General features: G+C 54.2%; 2 protein-coding genes across 2 annotated transcripts; both read right to left on the reverse strand.

Moving 5' to 3' along the window:
* Nucleotides 1-1,610: 1,610 nt before the first annotated feature.
* On the reverse strand, nucleotides 1,611-7,397 carry LRP88_05151 (uncharacterized protein; the record flags this gene model as incomplete). The annotated part of the gene is made up of 7 exons (XM_083241712.1): nucleotides 1,611-1,847; nucleotides 1,900-2,077; nucleotides 2,746-3,827; nucleotides 4,478-5,537; nucleotides 5,825-5,898; nucleotides 5,997-6,720; nucleotides 6,826-7,397. The coding sequence occupies 7 exons, from the start codon at nucleotides 7,395-7,397 to the stop codon at nucleotides 1,611-1,613; spliced, it is 3,927 nt and encodes a 1,308-aa protein (XP_083102860.1).
* A 9,621-nt stretch (nucleotides 7,398-17,018) lies between these two features.
* LRP88_05152 (PLC-like phosphodiesterase) lies at nucleotides 17,019-19,889 on the reverse strand (the record flags this gene model as incomplete). Its single annotated transcript, XM_083241713.1, has 4 exons — nucleotides 17,019-17,193; nucleotides 17,698-19,157; nucleotides 19,233-19,802; nucleotides 19,866-19,889. 4 exons carry the CDS (start codon nucleotides 19,887-19,889, stop codon nucleotides 17,019-17,021), a joined length of 2,229 nt encoding a protein of 742 aa, XP_083102861.1.
* Nucleotides 19,890-21,514: the final 1,625 nt, after the last annotated feature.

Here is a 21,514-nt window from a genome sequence, read left to right on the forward strand (position 1 = left end):
TGATGTGGTTGTTATGGTGAGAAGATGATGTTTGGTGAGGAGGGAAGAGTTAAGATCTAGATGATTCTTAAGATCAGTGTTCGTTTGAGCACTGATCAATAGCAGACAAGGACATTGCCTTTTGTTTACTAGAAAATACTTCCTCATTGGTAGTCAAGTGTTGGCACTGGTTATCACCTGGCTGTTCATTTATGACACTGGCGAAACTAAATAAAGACATGGCATCTCAATAATAGTAATACCTTGCATTAGAAAATATTATTTATCTAAGCTTGGGAAATAATTAAATGACATTATTCTTCCTTAATTATTCACTTGGTCGCCTTTAAAGCTCTAGAAGTGCAAGGTGGGAGCGATTCCCCTGGTCGTATTGCGCACCTGCAGTGCCGCAGGCTACGAGACAATCGCGCTATCATCTTGTTGCGTAGAGCCCACTTCATTTTTTGGCGATTTCAATCTATGAATAGTTATTTATTGATCTCTATTGCAGGTGAATGGATTCATATATTCGTTTGGTGTTCAGGCCCGTCAGAACGCTGCTCCCGTCGCGCTGTACGCTCTGACTTTTCCTCACGTCAGATTCTTCGACGCATTCACAGCAGGTCTTTACGTTCCAGAAAGGCCATCTTGAGCAGTTTCATCTTCGGGCACATTATCCTCAATCCAGACGTACAGAGCATGACATGCCGGGCGAGTTGTCAAAAGACGGATGAAGTAGCTGGGTTGGGAACGCGGGATTGACGAATCATGTCTCCCGAACATGTGGCACAACTCAAAGAGATAGAATGACACCATACTTGTGTCAGTCAGCCGATACAAGTCCACCCCTCTGCTGCCACTCGGCCCTTTGCTAACATCTGCTCAAAATGTCAAAAGCCTCAAGAAACCTTTGAGCAGTATCCTGTGCTTCGAGCTTCAGTCTGTTCTTTTCTGAGAAATTAGGTGTCCATTGCCATTACGCAGACCTAACTGGCAAGTTAAAGCGGTCTCACCTCCATCTTGTATCACCAAGTTCTTCCCCTCCAACACACCTTAATTCTCCCGGAAGCTCCAACTCATATCTTAGTTACAGCTTCATGATCACTTACTTGTCTTCCATGGGCTCTAGATCACCCCTGACACTAACACGCCCCTATACCTAACGGAGCGTCTTGTTCCGCAGGTCTTCATCTCACACAACGGCCCCTTCACTTCTCCCCAAGCTTCCCCCGCATTGAGCCTTGGCCTCGGTCCAAAAGTGCACAGGCATTGTCTTCAGCGTGTGTCTAGATCCCAGCGACAGGCCCGAGCGCAACAAGCCGGGTTGTTCATGAATAGGTTTGAGATCGAAAACAGGCGGTGCTGAGTGGCGCATAGCCATGTGAGTGCCCGAGCTTGTCACATGCAGTGAGTGCATCCACGAGGTCAGCCACGATGTCGCCAAGTGCCGTTGGTGAGAGTTTCCACAGGCTAATGGCACCAATGGCCTGAACAATGGTAAGCAAGGGGCCGTGCAACTAGCAGTAAGAGCAGTTCGGAATGACCACATCTTGAAGAGATCTTGTTTATTTCTTATTTATTTGTTTGTCTTCATCTATCCCTCTCTTTGTCTCATCTCATCCCCTCATCTCTCAAGCATTGTCAATACCACCAATGGCCTGCGGCTTAAAGTAAACGGTCAAGACGCCCTGGACGCCCAGCGTCTTGACGACCGTCTTGAGGTCGTTGTGGGCCTTGCACTCGTCGTCGTAGTACTTCATGTCCTCCATGCTAGCAAACTCGGTCTTGGACACAAAGTGGTATCCCTGAGATCGGGCATCCTCATCGGCGGCACCGACCACCATGGACAGGATGTAAGGCTTGCCGTCCTAGAAGAAACCAGTTAGTGAGAATCTATGAGCAAGTGACTTGTGGGCTCACCTTTTGCTGGTTGGCACTCAGCTTGTTGTACTGCTCCAGCAGGACGGCCCGGTCTTCCTCGCTGGGCATCTTGAACATGGTGATTCGGTGGACACGGTTCGCCATCTTGGTGGTGTAGAGTCTCGCTCGGACCTGGGATGCAGTGCTGGGGATGGGCGGTCGGATCAGAGGGGAAACTCTGAGGAGAAGCCTTGGGTTCATATATGTTCAAGATAGGGAGGTAGGTAGGTACAGAGTACAGTACAGATCAGCCAACGGTTGCATGCGGGTTAAAGGTGAGTGAGAACAGCCATGGATGGGTGGTTGCATGGCAGGCATTCCGCCCCTCGCCCTCGGGGGTTGAACAACTGATCCATGCTTTGTCATTCAACCATCGCGGGGTCAACTTGTACCCCACCTTTTCTCCTCCCTGTCATCGTCTTCCTCCCCTTGTTGATCTCCCAGGCCCCCACCACAGCTTCATTCATGTCCCTGACTACCCAATAACGACGTCTCAATAGCATAGCCATCATTCTCAAGCCAAGCTTCAAGTCCCGAGATCCGACTAGACCCGGCTCTAGACGGCAAACGAGTGACTGCCATTGCATCAGCACAGCGGAATTGACAACCGTTAATCCCAAGTCTCGGCTTTGTTCGCTGTCTCTATTATACATAAAATAAACTCCAGCCCCCAGGGTTAGGATACCCCAGCATCGCCAGATAAGGACAACCTTGCCCATACCTACATACGCCGCAATCGACGTCCGTCGCTGTTTCATTCATGGACTCTTCCGGCCCCGAATTATTCCCCCAATCGAAACCTGCCCTGCCCTGCCCTGCCCTGCACATCAACTCCACGACACAAACTGCCCTTCCTCCAACACAACATCCCGCTCCTCGCCGCCCTTCCATCTCACGCATGGTACCATCTCCTTTCTCTCCCCCGTCATGACTTGCACGTCCGTATCATATTTATCCCATATTGTCATGGCCGCCACCACCACCTGAGGGCTCGGATCCCAAAGCACCACCTCCCGCAGCCCACGCCGGGTTGCCTCCTCCATTGCTGCCTCCAATACTTCAACTACCAGTTCATCCACATTGTTCAGGCGCGTCAGAAACAGACGTCCTATCATGAGCCGGCTGTTCTGGAAGTCGTGGACCCACCATGCTGATACCTCTGTTGCCTCGTCCTCGAGAATCGAAACCCCATGATGCCTGTTGTACGTGTGACCTTGACGCAGTTTGTAGGCGAGTAAGGCGGAACGGTATAGGTGCCGTCGGGCCAAAAACGCGCTGGGTAGAAGTTGGACGTGGGTTTTGGGGCCTTGGGCCTTTGAGAGACGCAGCTTGCTGACGTTGACGTCGCAATCGGCAATGTTGCAGACTTCCTGGAGTGTGAGAAATTCCAATTCATTCTCGCATTCAGCGCAAGTCTGGAAACGCTCAACATTGATAGTCAGCTGGGTTGCTGTGGCAGGCTTCCACCCCAGCTCTCGGTACCATTCCAAGGAGTCATTGCCGTAGATGACAGTGAAGTCAATATCCAAGTCGTCCCGCTTGTCAAAGTGGTCTTGTACTCTCTTGAGAAGCAGCTTGGCGAAACCGCGGGTGCGGTACTCAGGATCGGTAAAGATTTCGGAAATGACGACGGCACCAGTCATCCTCACGCCCTTGCCGCGGCTCACGATTGCGTCGCGGAGATGTGTTGCGCAGCTCGAGATGATACCCAAAGGGTCATCTGGTTTGCGGAGTGCCCAGATCTCAAAGGCGCGAGCTTCTCCTGGAATAGTGCTCAGTCTGAAATGAACGTCCAGGAAGTCTGTTGTTGAAAGCGGCCCAGCCCAAGCCATGGCATTGTTCTCGTAGTGCCGTAAGAGACGTGCATCATCGAGGCGTTCAAAGATGAGTTCATCGTGCAGAGGGCCTGGCGGCTTGTCAATTCTCTTCTAGATGGGGGGCATCAGGACGGTTCGAGTTGCCCAAGCCGTAGGATGTAAGTGAAGGACAAATCTAAAGATGAATGGAAATGCCGTGACTAAGCCTTCAAGTCGACGATAAGAGTTGTTGACGCAGCAATGCAATGAATGAGTAGCACCAGGTGAACAGGAGAAAAAGAAGAGTTGAGTGGTTGTGAAGCAGGCAAGAAGGGTTGGCAAAGGAGCTCCCTTTCTCGCAGCAGGCACATCCTGACCCTCTTTCCAGAAGTGAGATGTGAACAAAGGAAAGCGGCATCGCAAACAATCGCCTCCAATGCAACTTCCTCTTATCTTATTTCATTTTCAGTGCCGTCCACTCGGTTTGTACGTGTAAATATGAACGTAACACGGGCAATGATGCTCACTCTTGGACGTGAGCTCCGAGACCATCACGGCTTATTGACAATAAACAACAAGTTGAAGACTCCAACAATGAATAGTTCATCATATCACCCTATAGAACCCTGCCTTGTAACGTGTTACCAGTCATGACCCTTTTGTGTTTCCCGTTTTCCGCCCCAACTCCTTCGCTAACATCCAATTGGATGATTTCTAGACAAACAAACCCACGCAAACATCCTTTTTATAGTCCGCATACCTAGGAATAAACAACTTCAAACATGACGGCTACCGTTTCCTGCCACGGTTCCATCCGTGCTGGCCATGGCCTGGCCGTTCTGGCCCGACTGAAGCTCTGCAAGTCGGCGCCACAGGTTCTCAACCAGCTGGGGCAGCGGCTCGCTGAGTACGGGGAAATTTTGTCGCAAGACATTTCGAGCATGTGACAGGGCCACATCGCGGTTCGATAATGGCTCGATCTGGAGACGTAGGCCTGCTGGAAACGTCAAGGCCGGTGTGCCCTGTCCGAGTTCGAGAAACGCCCTCGACTCCCTCGTCTCTTGTCCATTAAGTAGCACATGGTCGTCCGCAATCCCTTGGCCGTTTGTTGAGCCCGGAGCCGACATGATGCCGTACGCCCACAGGGTAAGGCCAGCAAAGTAGACAGCCATTGAGTTGAACCCTTGCAGACTTGTTGCTTTACAATCCTGCGCATAGCGGAGCACCTGCCCAGCGTGCCAGACGGCGTAGCGAGATTCCGGTCCTGAAAACCAGGTAGCCTCCAGCATTTGCGCCGCTCTCCGGGACCCTCCCTCGCCGTTGTAACCAGCGAGTCGGTGCAGTTCGTCAAACGAGACATGAAGTGTCATCATCAAGAGCTCACAAAACAGCAAGAGCCCCGGGCTAAACGTTTGCATCCCCTGAGCTTGGTTAGAGAAGCTTACCAATCTGCTATACAGATCTTGGTACAAAGCCTTGGTCCAAGCTGGAGAGCCGGTACTGTGTCGATCCGGGTTGCAGTGGTACGTGACAGCATCACGATAGATCCAAATCTGCCGCCATATTCCTGACAGAGCGGCCATGCAACAGAGTTCGATGTCGACATAGTCGTTGGGCTCGGTGATGAAGGACATGCAGTCTCTCACATCCAAGAGTCGCGGAATGCCTGCAGTCGTGGATCTCTTTACCGAGTGCAGCTCCCGCCACTGTTGTGAACTTGGGGCCCTCCAAAGATCAGGCGCCGCTGGTAGGGTAAAGTCGAGTTCGTTGTATGCCATGTTTGAGCTCCTCCATGAAACGATTGAGGATTGCACATCGTGAATGAACAGGCGCATCATCAACCTAGACACGGTCAGCAAGTATCAACTATAGCAGGAACTGTGATGAAACCTTTTGTACGATTCAATCGTAGCGAATTGCTGCCACTTCAACTCCAAGTCCCCATGAGAGTCTCCTGCACTAGGGATATAGAGGGCCGAGTCTGACGAAAAAGAAATCCTCCCAGTTCCTCGAACCAGCTTTTCTTCGTTAGCCCCCTGACGGACAACCATGTTCAAGGCAGGCTTACTGTCAACACTTGCTGGGCAAAAGTCTGTGCCATTTCCATTTGGCGATTAAAGCCACACCACTGTCCAATGTCAAGATGGAGCATAGAGGCTTGGAGCAGCATCAGGGGTTTTGCTGTCGAATCAAAAGATTCCAGCTATTTATCATTAGCTTGTGTTCGTCCGAGTCTATGTCACGCACACCAGCAGAGTGGTGCAGAAATATCAGATAGAACTGAAAGATCACCAGACTTACACGACTGTTGAGGGCAGTTCTCAAGACCTCGTTAAGAGCAAGGCCGAATTGCCAGGTTGTTGGCGCAGATGTAGCTCCACTCGAGATGATAGCAGAGACGAGCTCCAAGGTAGCCGCGAAGGTATCAAAAGAAGCCCTGTGGATGAAGGCATCCCATTTCTGATCTTGCTGTGTAAAGAACGTCTCAAGCAGACAGCTCAAGGTTTCGGCCGAAGGAAATGTTGGAATCTGCCGCGAGTTCGAGCTATCGGCGAGAACCATGGCGAAGAGGCCGTCGCGTATAATGGGCAACGCTTTTCTCGAAGGAAAGGCTGAGGCGTCTGCGTGGCCATTGGTGTCTGAATCAACCACCCAAGCTGAACGCTGAGGAGCTGCGTCTTCCTGAGCCATGTCTCTTCGAGGTTGACGGGATGAACGCTTTGTCCCATTTCCCAGCCGAGGGCTTGGTCCATTCAGGTCTGATGTTGGAACAGTGAAGCCGCCAAAGTCCATGTCCCAGGAGAGTTCGATATCAGGGAGCAGTTTCCGTGGCGCTGCAAAGTACAGGGTTTCATCGGGCGTAGCTTCCACACTTGGCGCACCGAGGAAGGATGAACCGGCGTATCCAGCAGTATTATCGATCGATTGGACTTGGTGTGCGACAGCTGATTGCGATAGCGCATAGGCGGCATCGCCTGCCGTGAAAACCTGGCTGTCATTGCCTGTGGTCGAGACCACCATTGAACTATCGGAAGGGGAAACTCCTGCTTGTGACTCCGAAGTTCTGTATTGATTCCCACGCCTCGCCGGCATTTGACATGTTAGGCTCTTGTTACGACAGCGACTACACGGCTTTTGGTCCTCGCACTTGGCCTTGGAGGCGGCGCAGTTCAGACAAGCTTCGGCGGCGCGATCGTTTCTTCGGATGAAGGGGCGGTCTTTTGCAGCGCCATCTCGGTCGTGCGTGGTCTCGTGCCGCGTCAGGAGGTCGGCGCGGTTGAAGCGCTTAGGGCAGCGGGAGCATTGGTACGGGCGGGCGTTCTCGTGCGACCTCAGATGCCTCGTCAAGTGGTCGGCTCGCTCGTAGACGCGTCGGCAGATGTGGCAAACGTGGGACGGCGACGAGACGGACGCATCGGACAGCTTGCGTTTCGCTGGTAGAGACGACGTCGTCTTCCGTGGAGTTTCTTGCTGCGACGGCTGCAGCGCAGGGTCTAGCTGTTGGTGATAGACCTGCTGCTGGTGGGGTTGCTTCGAAGGTGAGACTGTCGGCAGCGAGTGCTGCAATTCGTGCTGATCCTGCGGTTGGGCTCGCTGCTGATCTTGCCCTGGAGCTGCTAGGGCGAACAATGATGAAAGCAGCATGTCCGAGCCGGCGGCATCGCAGAGGATGTCGATGCCGTTCTGCTCGGCGGCCGCCATCCTGAGCGCCCGCGGTGCGCGGACTAGGCCGGGCCGTGCCGTGTGTTTGTTTCTGACTGACGGGCGGGCCGGGCAATGACGGTGCACGGGATGCCAGACAGACGGGGGTCCGGCCGCGGGAGCGCACAGAGGTTGACTGAGATCGGAGCGCGGCGTTGAGGGGATCGCGAGACAAGCCGTTGTAGTGTTCGGAAGGGAGGGGGCGGGGGCGGGTGATGGGCGGACAATCAATTCTGGGGTCGCTTGTCTAGCCAATGATAGCGCTGCGAATTGTCGCAGGAAATTAACGGTCCACTTTCCGGGGCCGGGCCAATTCAACGGCCGGGCGACCCTCGGCCGGGGGCTTTCAGGGGAGTGGGCACCGACCCCCGGAGGCCGGGCCCGAGTCCCCATTGACCGAGTTCACGCCGACAATTTGGTGTTATTCAGCTTGTTTGGCACGACAGGAATTGCCTCCGGCTGTTTATCAGCACATCACTCGCCAGTTTGTCCTGCCTATCCCGGGTAGCCCGAAAATACCTCGGGGATCGCCGGAGGGCCTGGTCGGTCTCCAGCTCGGGCTGCAAATGAGAGTTGACAGCTGAACTGACACCTTAAACAGGGATGACTCCTGGGTCCTCTGCATCTGATCTAAGTACGTACTTTTAGGCCCTACCCTCGCAGCCTCATTGCGTCATACGGGTCAGTTATCGAAGATTTCTTTCTGTTGGGCGCAACGCCGAGAGTCTGGAACCCGACTTTATCCACCACATGTCTCAGGGTATTCGAGAGCCGCCACGACGCCAAGGGTGCGAGTAATTGAAAGAAGACGAGGGATTGGACCATCAAACGCTCCTCAAAAGATTCATTATCATTAATATCGCAACTAAATACTCCGCACATTATTTTTGTCTCTACCCCTACACCGCTCACTGCCTGCCTCCATCCATCCACCGGCAAGCCTCGGGCAATCATCGCCTACACTTGTCTTCCCGTACTCCGGTAAAGCCATGTGGTGACAGGGTGGCTGATGCGAGTTGATCGACGATGCATCTCAGCATCCCAGTAAGCCCGAGCGAGGACTTGAAAGAATGCTGTTTTGGTCACCTGCCCATCAGCCCTAGCACGTCCCTCCCCTTTGTAAATGGTCATCCCTAGAGGAAGAAGTTCAACCTCGACCAAGGCCAGCAAGGTCATTCAGGCCACCCCTTCTTCCGCCTCGGCAGCCCCATTTTGGTGCTCTCTGTCGACCTTTTTCTGAGGCCCTCCAGGGGCATCAGCCATGGAAAAGTGACCCTGGTCACACCCACGGTTTTCTGAGACATTTGCTTGATGGCGTAACAGCATCTTTAAAACGCCATTGTGCCAATCAGAGCGCCCAGTTCGTTTGGTCAACTTGATTCTGTGGGATGGCCTCGAACTCGCGGCCGCATCAAAGGGTTGTCGCGATCCTTATGCAATTCTTTTCACAACCCTTCCTTTTGGTCGGATGTTTTCTCGAATTGATATTGGAAAGGACGCGTGCCACCGCGCTGTGCCATGCCTGGCCGAGGTCTGGAGTTGTTTCGGCCCTGGCTCCATCAGGGCTTGTCGAGTTCTTGGCAACTCATGAACAACCGCAACCGTCGAGCTGTATATCGTTCAGACGTCTATTCTCTAACATTCAAACGACTCGGGAGACTTACCGTGATCGTTAATGAGCCTCGTCACAACAGGGTGTTCCACAATATCCGCAACAACGACCAGGAATAACCCAAACTTCTTTGCCTGCAAGAGCGCAGGTAGGGCATCGGGTTCCAGGTGCCTTGTGGGAGGTGAAGCCACGAGACACGTCCTCGTGTAGATCCATGGCCGAGCAAGGAAGCCCGGACCGTTGAATAACTTGGTGTTCCGAAGGTTGCAACGTATGAGGGAACGAGTCTTGTTCTCGGTTGTCAGGGGCCTGGTTGAGTGGCGAGGGGGCGAGCCGGGGATGTCTGGACAAGACCATGGTGCTTTCGGGAAGTTGAAGAGGATGAAGACAAGGTGACAGTTGGGGTGGACCCGGGATTGTGTGAGATATAAGAGATGTCCGTGTCAAGAGACAATGTATCAGGAGGCTTGAGGAGGTCCGAGCTGGTTCAAGATGTGGGGGCTAGATGGACTTTATGGTTTCGTGACAAGAGGTGTTGGAGGATGAGCCGAATATAGCGATGCCGTCTAGGAATGCCTTGGGAGTCCAGGAAGGGTATGGTCAAGGGGACGGAGCACAAAGGATGGGTATTGCTCGAGACAAGACAGGCACGAGTACAGTAACCCTAGGACAAGGCCAATGTGGGTTGCCATACTCCTTGACGATCGGTAGGTATCCGGCCGTGGTGTCGGGGGGCATGCTGGGGGCCGGCGACGGCGGCGGCAGTAGCAACAGACCTGTCATATCGACTTCTGCAAGACTCCAAGCTGTCATTACTTACTAGGGAGCTTTAGTGGCGCCGCCCTTGAGAAACACTGTGGACCACCCGGACGGGGGCGGGGTCGGTTTGTGCTTGCGTCTGGTTTTTCTGCGCTGTCTTCTTCCATTGCCTGGCAGCGTCTGGAGAATGCTGTCTCCGAGTCGGTCAGCAACCATGGATGGCTGGCCTCTCTGGCTCCGGATGACACAAGTTGAGCGACGTTGCTTTTTCTTGTCCGTGTCGGCGTCCCACTGTAGTTGAATCGTTTTCTTGTGCCGCCTTTGACGTGTAATTAAACGCTGGCCAGTTTCCAGACTTTGTTGAGTGGCAAGGAAGTGAGGACCGGACCGGCGATTAGGGCGCGGTGAGCGTGGACGGACGCCGGGGTGTGCGATGCGGTGCGGTGCGTGGCCTGCTGCCCGGTGTTGACGCAGAGAAAAGCAAAGTTGTGACTGCTCGTCTCTGGGGGTCACGATGACCAGGAGCCCACGACGCTGACTTGTGGGCGAGGGAATTATCATCCAGGGACTTGCTTGGGTGCGCAATCGACCGTCAAAGTAAAGGTACCCTAGTCTTCTGGACGAGTGGGATTCGGGTTAGCCTGAGTCGCCGCCCAGAAGCCGCAGTCTGAGTCCAAGATCCCAGGGATGGAAATTCCCCTAAAACCGCGATCTAATCCCCAAGTTGCCCACAAACCACCCAATGCCATTATCAACCCCAGAACCTAGAAGCCAGGAGGGCACCGGGGCACTGGAATGACGGGACCCTGGTCCCTCCTCAAAGCCAGCTCCAGGGCCAGCACGAGGCCCCTCCGCCAGCCCACTGCAACCCTCCCTCCCTTGGAGCGATCGCCGGCGCATCGGGCTATCTCACCGACGTGCTGGAGCTGGCGCGATTGGGAGTGGAGGGGTCACACATCCACAATTCCACATGGTGCTCTCAGGCATGGGTTTGTTCTCCACTTCCCATGTCTGTCGGGTCTTAATGATGCTCTTGCGCCTTGTCCAGTGCGCCTTTGTCTTCTTTTGTGTGCTGGACCCGAAAATTGTCGGGGTTTATCGCGGCAATTGACGCCAGAAAGGGGCTGGAATCAAAGGCTGAATGCCTATCCCGCTCCTCGGGCGCTCAACCGCGGCACGGCAGGCGTGCCCGAGTGTCAGATGTGCAACTCGGTCGGGGACAGCGCTGTGTGGACGTTTCGCAGCATGACTGGACCATCCCGCGGCATCAACCAACGTCTGTCAGATACGAGCTGCGTCTGCGTGTAAGGCTAGCAGGCTTGGTAGACAATGCTGGAAACCGGCGTGGGATGGGGAAAAGGTTGATGGAGCCCGTCAAGGTCCATGAAGCCCGTGAATGGACAATCCATCCATGGAATTGTCAGCCTCTCAGGGGTGAGGTCTCAGGTATGAGGTATCAGGTCTCAGGATTCATGCTGGATGCTTGTCGTCGTTGTGATGGGCTCCCATTTGGATGGGAGAGGAGGCTGCAGCTGGGATTGGTTGCATAGGTCCCATCGGCATCTGAGCCGCCAAGTGCCGCTGCGCGCCTGCCAGCCATCTGCCAGTTCTCCGGGCGAAGGAAGGTGCGCCTTGCTGCATGTAAGAGGCATGTGCTCCGTGCTCCGACCTTGGTGCACCCATCAGAAGACGCTACGTCCAGCTGCCCTTGTCGTATTGTGATGCCTTACCCATGACAGGCCAGGATTTTCATGCGCCTAGCTTTTGGCGGCATTTGCTTTTTCATGAGAAATTTTGATTGCCGCGTCTGTTCAACTTTTCTTTTTTCCGCTTCTTGCTCGTGTCCTGTCCTACCATTCCGGTTTGGGACTGGCAGATGCCGTCCCTCCTGGAAGGACTCTTTGGCGGGCATCCATCGTGTTGCAGCGTCGACTTACAGTAGTTTCTGCGAGTCCTCACAAACCAGCTAGCCACACAAAAGACCTCGAACACATCTAGAACTCTTCCAGTGACATGCCGTGAGCAGTCTATCCGTCCGCACTACAGAATTGTTTAGCGGCCGCTTCTGCTGGTGTGAGCGGGTCTCGAGTCTCCGAAGCACTGGAAGCTCCCATCCATTTATCCATGGATGGATCTCTGCACACGACGGACGGATTAGACACTACGTAGGGGGAGGTACGCTATCTATTTCGACTTACAGAGCAATACTACAGTACAACGCATGCCTCCCTCGCTTTCATGCAGCTACCTACGTGTCTTTAACCTTTTTGATTGACTCATAGTGCGCCTTTGGGTGTGCTACTCTCGGGCCCCTCACGACTCAGGGAAGGGGCACCCGAGTAGCCCAGCCTACTTGGGTAGAGTGTGACTTTGAAAAGGAAGGCGGCTTCCAAACAATCCTTCATTTTAGGAAGGCGCTTGATGTCCATCCACCCTGCATTTTTACAGTGTCCATCCACCTTCAACACTCCCCTCCAATATCTACCTATCCATCGACTCCTCCACCTTGTTCTGTACTACGTACGCCCAGATCCCATCTCGCTGCATCGCATCATATCGATCTCATCTCAAATCTGGAATTTCGATCCCCATCTTCTCCAAATTCCAACCCCTCCCTCCCCTCCACTTCACAAAGCTGGGTTTCAGGCACCCACCCAAACAGCACAACCCCCACTCCTCCCTCGTCCCTGTCCCTCTCCAGACGTCTCTCATTCTCTCGGCAGCTCCCCCCTTTCAAAGATGATTGCCCTGATGAAGAGTGACCCGGCTAAGACATTCGTTGCTTCTGTTTGGTCGATAGCTCGGTAGCGTTGCTTTTTTATTCACCGGCTTCACACAGCTCCCCAGCACTGACGCCATAGCCCATCAAACTACAAAGGCGCGACCAAGAGGGAGCTCCTCGGCCGAGCTTACACAGCGTTTCTCGGGTGTCTTGCCTGGTCGAGACCTTTTGCGGCGTCCAATGACCAAGCCATTGTTTCTGACGACTTCACCGTTTCCACGCAGATAATAGGGAGCTGCATCAGTCACTCACTCGCGCGCCCATTGATGCCGATGGCCATTCCTGCGCTAGAAAGCCACGATCGAGCCGCCAGGCCCGACTTTCTGCCATCGCAGTTAACCAGAAGGAAATCCTTCCATGCTATGGGTTCGACTAGTTCACCACCCCAGAGCTCTATTTGACTCGCCCTGGGGTTAGCGAGCAAGTCATGCCCACAAAATACCAAACACTTTCAACACACACAAGAATGGTCCATCACCAACACTCCCCCACTCTCCAGGATAACCCTGGCTGTTCATCTCGAGGGCGCGATCTCATCTCAGAGCAAGCCCATTTGGTCCCAGCAACAGATCCCCAGAATGCATGCGCCACATAGCCGATCCAGCAGATCTCTCCTTCACCTTCTTGCGGTGCCGCGTCTGATATCACAAAGTCGGGACAATCAATCGACTTCAAACCAAGTATTCATGATTAGTAATCAAGAGTGTCGGAAACGTGTTTTGACCCAATTTCATGAGCCGCTACTGTATGTGTTTTAGTGCACCGCAAAGCGCTCCCGGTTCCTTGGATGATTCACCGCCGGAAAATTGCGAACACCTCTGTACCCATCAATAGTGGGCTCCTCGATTAGTCGAGGAAAAGCATTGGACAACCAACCTTGTCACCTGCTACCACCACCACCTCGACGTTTGGTAGCTGAAGCCCTGCAGGCGCCTTGCTTTTTTTTTTTTTTTTTTAACCCTCCACTGACGGTGTTACTGCACCACCTCAAGCCCACGATCTACGTCTGCTGCTACGCACACGGCGCACTCACTTCCTCGGCTTTACGACACCCCGGTTGCCTACTTGGCTTCTCCCCTTCGTCCACCAGAGCCAGATAGCTGGTCTCGTTTTGAAAATGCAACTATTTCTGCCGGTTTACCCAGCCAGTCACATTCCGGCTGTAATGCCTTGGGAGGCAACAGCAAGTAGAGACAACCATCTGCCGAAGTCCTGTCACCAGCACATTTGCAGATTTGCGCCGAGGCAACCTGGAAGAGTCTTAGCTGTTGTGTCCGAGTAAATGCGAGGCGACGCTCTTCATCTAAAGTATGATACCCGTGCTGGGGTATCAGAGACACCCGGCGGAAGTGGCTGTCTCCCTCAGAAGCATCTCTCGGACACCCCACGCAAACAGTGTGAGCCAGTGGACTATTGGTCCTTGACCCACTCCGACGTCTACGTCTACATCTTCAAGCCTTCCTTGTTCCGAGATCAAGATCTATCGCTAGACCAGCGATACTAGTTGATTCGCCATGTCGAGACAGTCCAAAGACTGGTACCAATCAGACCCACAGACACCACAGACAGGCATCATCACGGGACCAGTGCCACACCTCGAATGCAGCCATGCGCGCCGCTCAGCACCGAGGGTAGGGTTTGATAGATACCCTTTGGCTGCGACCTCCTGGCACTTCGATCCAGGCCTAGGTATCGAAGCCTGCGAGCCAAGTTGCGCATTATCAGACCGCTACTGTCTGCGGGGCCCCTGGTTGACACAAGACCCAACGGGAGGGACCAGCTGCAGAGACCGACTGCTGATGGCTCGGACAATTTAGCCCCATGATGAACCTCAACCTTGATCCAGAGCGACGGGGGTACTGCAACTGCCGAGGTCTTGTCGAAGGTCCGAAAACATTCTTGCTGCAATCAAGCTTCCACTCCCTCGCGTACTTTTCTTGCGTCATGCGGGTTTACCCCTGAATGTCTCTTTTGACCCTCTTTTGAATCTGGAACTTTCAAGGCGGTCACCCAAGGTGTGATAGACGCGGTCGAATCAAGCCGCTCGCGGCCAAACATGACCGGGGAGCTCGATCACGATCCTGGACTCGTGATACAACTAGAATGTTGGGAGGACCGCGCCTAGGGGGCTCAGATATCACGGTGGGTGGGCAAGACAATGCACTCCATTTAATCTGCCTGATGACGCAGCAATGACTAGGGGATTACAACAAGCTTGTGGATATCTCTCATGTCCAGTTCATGTGTTTGCTGACAATGCGCCCGAATGCCCCGTCTTGGCTCAAGTTGACTATCGTTGTCCGGGGCGGGAAGGCCTATTTTCTTTTTCGAGACCAGCTTCTGTCGCCCGGCGAAGACATGACGGACTCATCAATACGGACTTCTCCACCAGTAGTGGACGCGTTCCCGGTTGTCCCGCAAGACTGCCTCTCCGCATCTGACAGGAGATTCGACATGATGGACGATCCATGCACCGCCGAGGTCAATGATGATGAACAAGGTACAGGGGTGGTGGACGATGCATCTTGGCAACTGACAGGGCAAACCCTTGTCCGCCAAACACAGAGTTCAACACGCGTCTGCCACACCTGCACCCTGCAGGCTGGTCGCATCTAGCCGCGGCGACTATCGATCTCAACACCCCGCGCCACGCCCAATTACGGAGCCGGCCTGCAGATCAGGGGTGTTCTCCGGTCTCCGCGGCTCCTAGCCTCAGCCAGGGACTTTGCTCTGGAGCATCACTTCACACATACCGTAAGATCTCGCGAAATTCGAACAAAGTGGCGTCCTTATATTTCCACTCTTAGCCGCCTTACCTCTTAATCTAATTGGCTAACTTCTTTCCGGTTATTTCTAAAAAATCTGACTCATCAATTACTGTAAGCTGATTCGATAGCATGGCTAGCTGGCTTGCATTAGCCTGCATTAACTTGCATTAGTTGCACTTAGTTTTGTTCGAATTTCGCGAGATCTTACGGTACTGTACAGCCGCGATAACCCACAGCCTGCTACTGTTCTGAGTACGGAATGCCACCCCGTCGCTGAAAGACAACCCACACGACGATCGCCTAGACTTGGTCCCAGCGAGGCATTTTGATGAGGTTGCAAGGAGCCAAGGACATGCGCCGGCTTGCTACCTAGGCTTATTCCTTTTGGTTCCCTAGCTTCACAATCTCCTATCCGGACCATTATAACGCATAGCCCGAAAGAGATCCCGAACCGGTTCATGGGGCAAATACCTTTTCTCTCTAGTGAAATCTCATACGGTCCAGCATTTCCTACAGTACCTCTATGAAACCGTTTCATCAAGACATGCTTTGGGAGCTAGACGAACAGGATGTCGTCAACCGCCCTCCGCCACTTGGACCATCTGCCGAGAAGCCAAGACCAGCAGGAGAGGAATAGGCGCAGGGGTCGAGATCAGCGCCCGTTGAAGACGAGCCGCGGCGGGAATTCCACAACGGCGTGTACGCAACATGCCCCGGTGAACCAAGCCTTCTCGGTGCTCCCTACCGCTGCATATGCTTTCGAGGTTAGAAGAGGCGAGGCCTGGACTATTATTGGAGCCAGGGCCAGAGCTACCACATCTTATTGAAGCCCCCTGGACAAAAAGCCTTTGACTAAAAAGCAACTTGAACGTCATGGGTGAAAATGGCGGCTTGCTCGTCCACTTATCCACTCTCGAGGACAACTCTGTCGACCTCGGTGGTGTGTTGATAGATGGCAGAATGCATGGTAGAGGATCGGGATTTCCGCTCCTGCTCGGCCCGCTGTGCGTGCGCAATGGCTGGCTGGAACCGTCCTACTGGAAGCAACCAGGCTGCGAATGGGCATCTGGCCGTGGATCATGCACGCAATGTAATCCTGCAGCGGGTCATCAGGAGACATGCAAGCCACTCGAGAGTCGTCCTGATCCTATCAAAGAGCCATCCGGTAGTCTGTTTCACTCCTGTTTGTGATATCTGAACGTCCGTGGAGGGTTCTCCTCGACCAGGCGGCTAGCAGATGAGATCGGTACTCTGAGGACACTCCAGGGGCGAAAAACATCAATCAGATTCACTATTACTGGGTATCTCTGAACTCCTGTCTAATTCTAATGCCGGATTCTCCCGCCCCAAATCAATTTTACTGCCCATTCTGTTTCCACCACCTGCGCGTGTATTGGACGCTGAACATGAAAGGACCCTGTGAACACCACTATTTTCAACAGAACCGAAAGTCAAAAGGCAATAAAAGGCACATGTGCAAAGGAAACCGATGGGATCCCACAAGTTTAGGTTGGATGATCAAGTGGCAAGTAGGACATCAGGGATGAGGATCGGCGATATCTCTCACACCGGGCCCCGGAAACTGCTCTGTGAACAAAATGCGAGAAAGACGACATCAGTGAGTCGATCTAGCGCAGGAGGATCTACCAAGGGCGAGTTCGATATGCCGGGACGCAGATCGACTCGGTGAAGTGCTTAGATCAGACGAAGGTCTTGTCAATCTTGACGAGCAACTTCCCGCCGGGCACCGCGTGACACGTCGAGTCCATAAGGCGGATCAATCGATAGCCTGGGCGCAGGCGGTCTAGACGAATGCAAGCCCAAGCAAGAAGTGGCGAGCTGCCAATCTTGGAAGAGTCGTCCTCGATCTTGAACCTAAAAGGCAGACGACGTTAGCGTGATGCAAGCAAAAGGCCCTGTGCAGCTAACGTGCGTGTATATCTTCGACTGGGGCTAATACAGTACATCTGTTGAGATGGCGTCAAGGAGCTATGGGAACAGATGTGACATTGGCAAGAGGGGAAAGACAACAGCTTGGTGTCTGTAGACCTAGACCTGAAGCTGGAGCACCGGCTACCCCGTCTCGAGCTAGGCCCGTCTCATTGAACAAGGAAGCTCAGATCCTCACTCAAGGACGCGAGAACCGGTATCCCCGCAGCGGCTTGTGTCTCTGACAACTCACTCCCCGAAGTTTCGGTCAAACAACGGCGGGCCGTCGCTTCTGCATGGTGGCTTACGCTCCCGTGATGCAGGCTGCCCGGCCCTGTGAGACCAACGGCGGTGTATCGACGGAATAGCTCGGAAGGGGGGGGGGGCGGCAGAGGGAAGACAACGGACATGGCACAGCGCCGTACAGCGGGAAAGAAATTGGCAACTCACCTGACAAAACTGAGCTCCTCCACCACTTTCGGTGTGTTGAGAAACTCGAGAGTCGAGCCGCTGGGGCCGAAGTCGGGGTGATCCGTCTTGCTGGCCCTCGTCCTGCCCTTGTAGTTGTACTCCTGCATCTGCCCATCTCGTTCAACATCGTCTGGCTTGTCGACGTGCAGTTCCACCTTGATGAGCGGGCGGATGGTGCTGGCGGAACGGTTATGGTCCGCAGCGTCGCCGGCCTGGACGGGAATGCGTTGGCCAGCAAAGACTGTGATCCTCAGGTTCATCGTGCGACCAGGAGTGGCCTCGCTCTGGGTCTCTGCAGACTTGTTGGAACTCTGGTAGCCCTCAGGCTTCAGGACCCAACCCTTCTCGTCGGCAAACATGCCCTCATTGAGCATCATGCCCTCGTCCAGATTCTGCCAGTTCATAGCCACCATCTGGACACCGCCACGCCAGAAACGACTCGGGTCTGGGTTTGAGCTATCAATCCTCCGTCCTGCAGGAAAGGCACGCATGAAGTAACCCTTGTTATGGGTGAACATGTCACGATGTTGCTTCTGATGAAGCTCTAGGATGCGGTTCTCACTAATGGAGAAGATGTGAGGAGGAATCTTGGCCTCCTTGGTTGCGAGACTCTTGTAATGCTGACTTCGTGTGTAGACTGCCAGGCTTCCGAGGCTCTCACAGATGGCCACCTTGGAGCTCTTGGACTGCGGAGGAGCGCTGCTGCTTGAGCTCAGGAGAAGGGCACCCGATCCTTGGGATGCTTCCTCGTCTTCAGATCCTGAGGCATCTTCATCGTTCGCACAGATGGCAGGTAAGTCTATGGTGCTGGGCGGGACGACAATCTTCGCTGGGGCCTTTTTGACCTTGACGAGGATCTTGTTGCGCAGCTCGCTCAGCTTAGGAAGTTGAAACTTGGGGTCACAGCCTTCGAATGGCTTGTCCACAAGCATCTCTCCCCATTCCTCCTTCATGATGAGAACCATGAGCTCCTGCTGGTCTGGATCGGCGTGCACCTCAAGACTGACGATGATAGGTAGGTCATTGTCAATAAAAGCAACCTCACTTACAGCCTTGCACACCTCTCGAAAGCCGCAAGGGGTGGTGAGAGTCCATCCGTGCGTCACAATGGGCTCACTCTTTGGAAACGACTGGCGGGTCCGCGCGGGCTTTGAAACATCAAGGCGATCTCCAGACTCGCGGGTCTCCAACGGCAACTGCTGGGTGCTTGAGCGCGGGGAGGGTTCCGTCTCCCGTCGACTGCTGGCGCTAGCACTACGGGATCGATTGCCTGACCAGTCTTCAATGGCCTCACGCACCGTCGTGGCGGCGTTGGGCAATGATTCACCTGACAGACCGCGCTTGTGATCCCCCTTAGGAGACCTGGATCTGCTCGTTGAAACGACGGCATCCCCGTTCCACACGTCGATTTCGATACAACGGCAACCTCGTAGAAGGACCTGCAGGACTTCCAGTCAGTAAAGACTACTCGTATGAGGCACAATGCGAGTGGAGATGCGCGGTATCCAACATACGTTTCTGTACGCTTCCGGTGAGCTTCTCGAGGCCAGCTGATTCCCGACCAAGTAGGTATTGTGACTGCTGTTGATGAAGTAGTTGGTGAGAGGCTTTGACAGATCCTTCTCTGGCAAGGGTGCGATAGCCTCTGAAGACCATGTGTGCCATATGTAGAGGAACTCGCCTAGAGCGTAGTTGTTCTTGCTCAATTCCTTGCTCATGTCCACCTTGGTCTCTCCTTGAACATTATGTAGAAACTCGGCGAACTTGGCTCTGGTCAGAAGAGCATCTGGGCCGCGCAAGTCGTTGAAGACACGGCTGAGGGCCTCGTGCATGGCAACGCTGAGGTGAAATTCAGGATTGGGAGCGGCTGGTTGGGCGGAACTCCTGCTGGAGCATTCATCGGTCGCGGGGGCTTTCGGCTTCGGCTGTGGCTGCTTCTGCCAGCCGTGTGCCTGGCGCGGGGACGCGACGGTGGTTATTCCGATCAGATTTGCCAGGTCGCCGAGGGAGTGGATGTTGTTGCCAAAGATTGACATTGTCGGCGTGCGCTGGGGCTTCTCGCGCCTGGACCGGCGGCGGCTCGGCTGCGGAGGTCAGCGATTGACTCGATTGAGCTGGACAAGCTAGATGAAAGGGGAGGCACGTACAAAGAGCCCGCAGAAGCGCGACATGGTTGCGAGCTGCGGTGTTCAAGAAGAGCTTGAAACCTTGAGTTCAGCTGGCGATGTCGGGGCCGGACGAGCATCAGACGGCGGCGATCATTGGCGCAGATGGGTTCCCCGTCGGTCAACCAGTCACGGGAGGAACAAGTGCGCAATTGACGATGATGTCTAGAGAGTTTAGACGAGTCTCCAGTCTCCAGACGGTGGTGACGATGTTGGAGGGAAGGGATATCAAGAGAAGGGAGAGTCAGGGCGAGAGAGAGGATCCATGATCAACAACCACCAGCCCATGGATGTCAGCACGCCAGTGTGATAGGCGGTCCCGATTCGAGAGACACAAAGAACGGACCAGGGCAAAAAGGAAGCGACCCAGACGGACGTGGCCGTAGCCTCGCCTGGATCAAAAGCCAACCCAACACAGCCAATGGCCCGCCACTAGCGCCCTGCACCCAGCACAGCCCTAGGATGGGTACAGAGGCCGAGGCCCTGTAGGGCCGCCCGGGGATGGGGGATGGAGGCTTGGGTCCGCTGGGGAGAGGCCATGATTGGAGAAACATCTGCCAGGGGAGCAGAAGGGGTCTGCTCGTTTGTTGGAATGGTCCCCGTGAAACGGGGGCGATCATGGCGATGCCCTGTCGGTTATTGATGACTGCTTCTTTGTTGCGTGTTTGCTACATGAGGGAGCAGCAGCAGAGACGAGAGCGGTCTGGTGGAATGGGGGCTGTGTCATGCTGTGTCGCTGTCTTGGGCTTCAGGTAGGTAGGTACCCTTTTCAATGCCGTCATGCGTACATGTCGATTATTGTCTGACAACGATGGCCAAGTATAGCCCACTATCGATAATACAGCCTGGATACTGTAGATAACCTGGAGTTCTTGAAAGATTTTCATTCATGCCAACGCCCAGATCAAAAACGGGCCCGAGTCCGCCTCTACTGGGCGACCAACTCGGCACGGGGCGAGTGGGGCAGGGCGGGGCGCAGCCGGCCGAGGCTCCGGAACAGCATCGGTGAGGTCATAGCTTGATCACCACCGAATATCAGCGTCACCTTTCTTTGTTGAATGTGCAAACAGGCTGCTGACAAGTGACAAGATAGCACAGCCTTGCGGGTCTGGGCCTCAATCTTCTCAGACAACACACAAACATTTCATCCCAAATAGTCTCCAGGGACAGTCTTCGCGCTGGCCAAGCGTCGTACAGCATCGGCTGCTGATCATACGGCCCACCAGAACAAACAAGCACCATCATGAGCTTCAGGAACGACTATGAAGAGCAGGTACGGGCATGGGGTTTTGACCGTGTCTTCACCTGGAGCGACTCTCCGTAAGTCTCTCCTGATGCCCCGCCTAGTTCACGGGGCTCTATTCACCTTCACATTGAACTGCCGTGGCTGCAGACATCATCAAGGCCGACGCTCTAACATGTGGCTGCAGCAACACCCACTACCCGCCGCACTCGCATGCTGCGCTGACGACCCACTTGATTGTCGAAGGTGAATTGACTTTGTGGTACCCACGAGAGGAGAATCCGCAGAAGCAGACGTACGGAGTTGGCTCACGTATAGACGTTGAGGCCGGAAGAGTTCATGAGGTCATTGTTGGGAAGGCCGGCTGCACAATGGTGATTGGTGAATG

Source organism: Fusarium phalaenopsidis, assembly GCF_050370095.1.
Source record: "Fusarium phalaenopsidis strain FUZ10S chromosome Unknown contig_32292, whole genome shotgun sequence".
Classification (NCBI taxonomy): Eukaryota; Fungi; Ascomycota; class Sordariomycetes; order Hypocreales; family Nectriaceae; genus Fusarium; species Fusarium phalaenopsidis.